Raw genomic sequence first — 5,959 nt, 5'->3', positions numbered from 1 at the left:
CTTTCTTTTGATAAATCTTGATGCCTGGTGTTAAAAGGAAAAGATTAAAGTCTTTTCCTAGGTGGACTGGTGACTCTAAATTGGCCCAATGTGTGAATAACACTGATAACACTGTTAACTGCTTTATCCTGATCACAGTTAAATGTACAAACGCATTTATTTCAGTGTTCAGAGACTGATATTCAGAAAAACAAATAAACAAAACCCCAAACAGCTATATTCAAATAGGAGTTTTTCCCCAGGGTTCACAAAAATTCAGATTCAATAATTCAGGTTTTCAGTTATTCAACCAGCAAAATTTAGTTTGCACAATCTCTTAACATTTTATTTTTTTCCAAAGTAAATTTTGCAAACTGAATTTGACTGGACAAATATCTGACCCAACTACTGAATCTAAAAAGAAACAAAGAAACTGCAACTACTTTTGAGTTTCAAGTATATTCATTCAAAACATATTAATAAGATTAGAATTCATAGACTTGAAATACATTACTAAAATCTTATTAGTATTAATTCAAAACAAACTGATACTATTAAGATTTTAGTAATATATTTCATGAATTCAGTAGTGTATAAGTGTCATTATTGAGAATCTATTCAAAGGCTTTTAACATTCAAATCTTTGTCTCTTTTTTGCTTCAGTATGAATCTGTCTGTTGTGCTGTGAAATACACTGCAATAACGAACACAGATTTGCATTTGAAACATATTCACAGAGAGTTTATTCTGATTGAAATTATTTCACATCTTTGCTGACTTATTTTCCTGTTCAAGGTCTTGTATTGTCATTACAACAGCCACAGAGCAGCAGCAGCGACCCAGCTGTAGAAGCAGTTAAACACAGACAGGAGGAAATAAAGGCAGCAGTTCTATCTGCAAAAAACTCCAGGAATCATGGGAAATGTAGTTAATTTATGTACATGACTGCGCCCAGGAGGGGACTGCAGTGGTAGACGTCCCGTTCATCACCACATTAAGACTCAGTCACAATTCAAAATGATAGAAAGCTTTTTTTTTTTTTTCTTTTTTTTAGAAATTGCAGAAAAACTGTACTATTGTGAGAGAGGGGTAGGAGGGTGTGAGAGGAGATAAACCAATGCAAAAAGCAGTGAGTGACAACAGAAAGATGACTAATAGTTGACAAGCTCCATAAAAGCAGTTATCCCCACTTTTTATACAAAAAAAAAATTGATTCCCAAATTATTCTAGCCCCATTGCCCTTTTTTGAGAGGCTGCAAACAAAACAATGGCTGGGAAACTCTTCACGATATGTAGCTCTCTCTCACTGAGATATGGTCCACTTTACACAGTAGAACCATTCCAGACATCTTCTCCGAGGACTTGTAGTGGGGGCATAGACAGCAGATTTCCTCTACTGAGCCAACGCACTAGTTTACAACCATTATAGCGTTCAGTTCACTCTCTCATACCGAGCGAACTGGCTTCTCGTTTATAATGGCAACTAATTACATTTCTGCTGCCTACAGTTTACAGTTATTGAAGTCCTTGGTCTGTAATTACACACTCACTTCTTCCTTGCTCTGACGCTTATCTGATTTAAGTATTTGAAATGAAATTACAAAATTAAAACATCTGCTAATGCAACATTGTACATGCAGCAAAAGAAAAAACATTTCAAAACAAGCAACAAAACATGAACTAAAGTGACAAAAACAATTAAAAGATGACATTTTGAAGGTTATTACAGTGCACTTGGTCTGGGGAAGAAAAAAAAAAAAAAAAAAAAAAAAAAGAAAAGCTGACCACACACACAGACATATCCTGAAAATGAAGGCAACAGCAGTCTCTCAAAAAGATGAGAGAAAGAAAGGAATAAAGAATTATACGACAGACAGAGTGGGTGAGGGAAATTATATACACTTGTATGTACATTATACAGGATGCAACCACGCAGCGTCTTTATCTGGACCTGAGATGGTAGAACACGATGGACCTCTGTGCCGCTACCATCCACGATACACACAGTATTAAACTCTCAGTGCACGATGTCCATCTCCACGCTCTGTTTAAAGCTACCGCACAGTTCAGGTTCCTCCACTGGACCAATCGTAATAATGGCAAAATTAAACTGTCCAATCAGAGACTGGTCAAGCAGACTGGGGTAGCAAATCAGAGCGTGATCTGTCTGTAGTTGGAAGTGCAGGGAGAGAAGAGACGAGCAGACTGGTACAGTTTCTGAGGGCGCTGTAATCCAAATCTATTATTACATCTAAACAAAGCGTTCATTTAGCCATCAGCTATAACCAACTGGCCCACCACCTACAGGAACGTTTGCATATTATATATGGATGTTTACAGAAGACACTTTGTTGCACAATTCAACAACATGCTCCATGATCTCTTCCTTCTAAGGTTTACCTGACTTGGTGACCAGTAACAGTAGAACCTTTGGAAATGTTAAGTGGGAAAATAAAGAACATGAATAACTTTTGACTGTTTTACAAATTATGGCTTGATGTTTGATTTCTTATAAATGTGCACAACATTTCGTAGTAGGTCATATGTGATAATCCTGCATTGTAAAACAAGCATTATAGGAAATCAAACATTTCACCAAAGCTGATGATATTTGCTGAGATATTTACACAGATTGCATCCAGCGATCATGACGCCACTTCTTAAGAGGTGCACTCTTCATAGAAAATGTCCTGTAGGCACCATCTTGGCTGATTTGATTTAACAAACATGAAAAGAAAAGAAGAAAAAAAAGTCAGAGAGAGATGGATTGTGAGGAAAAGCTAGGGCCCAAACTGAGAAGAAAGAGGCTTCATAAATATTGAGTAGTCCCAGACTACCTTCCAAACGACCGCTGACTTAAATACGGGTGCAGGAACAAACTTGTACTTTGTACAATGAGACCAGAGAAATGTGGACAAAACAAAGAAGCAAAAAAAGATAAAATTCTTCTAGTAGGTTGTACAACCAAGCTCCTGAAGTTGTTAAAATGTCAAAAGGGAATATAGATATCGATATATATACTTTATACTGTATAAACACACAATTTATGAAAGCAGAGATGTGTGGAAAAATATGCTCATTCAAGTTGATAAAAATTTTCAAGAGAGAGAAAGAGAGAGGTTAAAATGAGTGTATACAGTAGTGGACACTCAGGTTACCACCTTTCTACATCAGAGGCAACAGCATCAAGTTGTGATGAAGGATAGAAAAATGGCAGAATCAGAATTGAGACGACCAAGCACGAACGCACGGCTTTTCCGCAGGGAGGCGACATCAAAACTGTACTGGAATGTGGCTCTCGCCAGTCAGGGTGCACCTCTGGGGAAATGGCTCCCCATGGAGAAGAAGAAGAAGGGAAGAAAAAAAAAAAAAAAAAAAAAAAGAGAAAAGGATGAAGGCAGGAGAGTCAGCTTCTGAGCATTTAAGTCTCTGATCTTGGGAAAAGAAAAAGAGTGGTGTTGTTTTGGTCAGACACACTTGCAAGGAGAACCAGTTGGAGCTGACGGGGTTGCCTTCGAGAGGTGAAAAATCAGGAAAGACAAAAAAAAAAAAAAAAAAAAAGAGAACAAGCTAAAGTCTCCTTATGTGATATAAATAGAATGGGCCTCCTTTTCATTTGATGATGTCACTATAAATATTCTTGCGCTTTTAATGTGGCTACAAAGAAAGTCCTCTCTGTGTTTTGTTGATGACAATACACAAATGCTGGGCTCATGTCACCAGAAAGTCCTTGGTGTTGAATAATGTTCCTATAAAGACAGTCCTTGTCTGCAAATTACTGATTGTGATGATGTTAAAGGCTTGGTGTGTTGATGGCGTCAGCAAATCCTTATGCTTATATGATGTCAGAGATTCCTTGAGAATTGGGGGGTGCTGATTAGGTTTACCAGGCCTCTGTGTAACGAACATCCACCTCTTTCAGGTTGGGGAGTTTGGCCTGTTGGGTAGAGGAGAGACAAGTATGAAGATAATACTTTTCTGAAGTATTTATAGAAGAATCGGTTTGGATCAATTGGATTTTCAGAACATGGGTTAATATGGTACCTTTAGGTCCTCGTAGGTGTCTGCAGTGAGTTTAGTGCTGTTCATATTCAAACTGCACAGGCTCTTCATCGCTGTAAAGCAAAACACAGTAAGAAACCTAATGGTTTATTTTGTACTTCTACATCAGGGGTGCGCAGAGTCAGTGAACCCATTCCACAGACACCCTTGGGACAGATTTAGTTCAGTTTAAATATGCACAATATTTTTTTTTTTTGTCATAGAGCCATAACGCTTTCTATTCCTGAACTTTAAACTGACAGAACACATTACATCTATGTCGACATTATTTAGAGTCCGACTTGTTTTTCTGATTTTAGGTTTGTATTAATCAAATAGGCCAATAACTACAAGAACTCAAGGTATATTATATTATATATATATATATATATATATATATATATATATATATATATATATATATATATATATATATATATATATACACACACAATACCTTTGATAATAGCGAGATGTGATTTCCACTGCTGTAACCAAATCAAAACATCACAGATCACTTCCCTATGATTCACAGATTCCATAATTTGAGAACCACTGTTCTCCATCAACCAAAATGTTGATGGAACTCAGATGGAAAAACCAAGGATGGAGAAGCTGACTACATCGATACATAACACACTTTGTTTTCTTGTCACTTATATTTTAACTCATTTCATACAATAACTGGGATCTTCAACTCATCTCCACACAAAAATACTTTTATCTAATTCCTCTCAAAACACAGGCCAAACACAAATGGCTTTCTAGTCATTATACATGCCCACTACATAGAGTATAAATTGTATATGCTCACTACACAGAGTATAAAATAACTGTGCGGTAAAACATATTGCAAAAATTTTAATATACATGAAAACGAATTTCAGTAACAATAGGCATTTATTAAGATCAATTCTGGACATCAATTGGCAATGGTAACTTAGCATACAAATTTTAGGATAGACATAGCGAATGACATATTAGGCAACTAAAATGTGAATTGTTGGTCTTTGAATGCGAATGTATAAATATTACAAAATTTTGAATAGTAGTATGAATTTCACTGTTCAAATAACAGTCCTAGTGGGCAAATCTCTACAGATAGGAATATCTTGACATTTTGACCATGTGGGGGAATTTGGCTGGTCCCCATGAGGAAAACTGCTTTTATACAAAACTGCAGCTTTTATTTAAAAATAAAATAAAATTTTAAAATTTCTTTTTGGTTACTGTGGTTAAGGTTAGGTTATGATTTAAGTATAGGCATACCATTAATTAGCTGCATTAATAAATATGTCAGTAGAAGGTCCATACAAGGATAATGAGACAAGTGTGTGTGTGTGTGTGTGTGTGTATACACTCACAGCTGAGGGCTAGCAGACCAGCATCAGTGACTGGTGTCTCACACAGGTTGAGGACCTGCAGGCAGGCCAGGTGCTCCGAAAGCAGTCGCAGCCCTGCGTCTCCAAACTGACAGAGAAAATTCAATAGTTGGTCAATTATTAAAGTGCAGATACAGAAATCAGTGTGTGACGAATACAGGTGAGATTAACTTGAGCCCTGCTCAAATGGAATTCATTTCTCAGGGGTCATCTGTAATAAAATATTTGTGTATTTACTCCTTGATAAAATTCATGTAACTGGAGCTGGCTATGAATGAATCTCAGGACAAACGAGCTTATAACAAACTGTGTTTGTGTATCACAGATGATAATATGTTTCTGTTTATTTACAGAGCACAAAGTGCACATGATATTACAAAGTGATGGTGTACATTTTGTAAGCTGTTATTACAATCACCCATTTAATCTGCTTGCAAAATAAATTCAATTCAGCTTTATTTGCACAGTGCCTTTAACAATGGACACTGACACAAAGCAGCTTTACAGAAATCTGGATCTAGATTTAGATCCTTATTGGGTAAGCCAGATGTGACACT

At 36.5% G+C, this 5,959-nt stretch overlaps 1 protein-coding gene across 1 annotated transcript in view; it reads right to left on the bottom strand.

Annotated features, from left to right (window-relative positions):
* Window positions 1-692: 692 nt before the first annotated feature.
* Window positions 693-5,959, bottom strand: part of cmip (c-Maf inducing protein) — a 30,174-nt gene continuing 24,907 nt past the window's right edge. The window contains exons 19-21 of the mRNA XM_026927673.3: window positions 5,385-5,490; window positions 4,024-4,094; window positions 693-3,916 (exon numbers count right to left, since the gene is read on the bottom strand). Of these exons, the coding sequence (XP_026783474.3) occupies window positions 3,863-3,916; window positions 4,024-4,094; window positions 5,385-5,490 (231 nt within the window). The 3' untranslated portion in view covers window positions 693-3,862. The remainder of the gene's footprint in view (window positions 3,917-4,023; window positions 4,095-5,384; window positions 5,491-5,959) is intronic.

Source organism: Pangasianodon hypophthalmus, chromosome 6, assembly GCF_027358585.1.
Source record: "Pangasianodon hypophthalmus isolate fPanHyp1 chromosome 6, fPanHyp1.pri, whole genome shotgun sequence".
In the NCBI taxonomy this organism is placed as follows: Eukaryota; Metazoa; Chordata; class Actinopteri; order Siluriformes; family Pangasiidae; genus Pangasianodon; species Pangasianodon hypophthalmus.
This window is presented reverse-complemented; position numbering and strand designations above follow the sequence as displayed.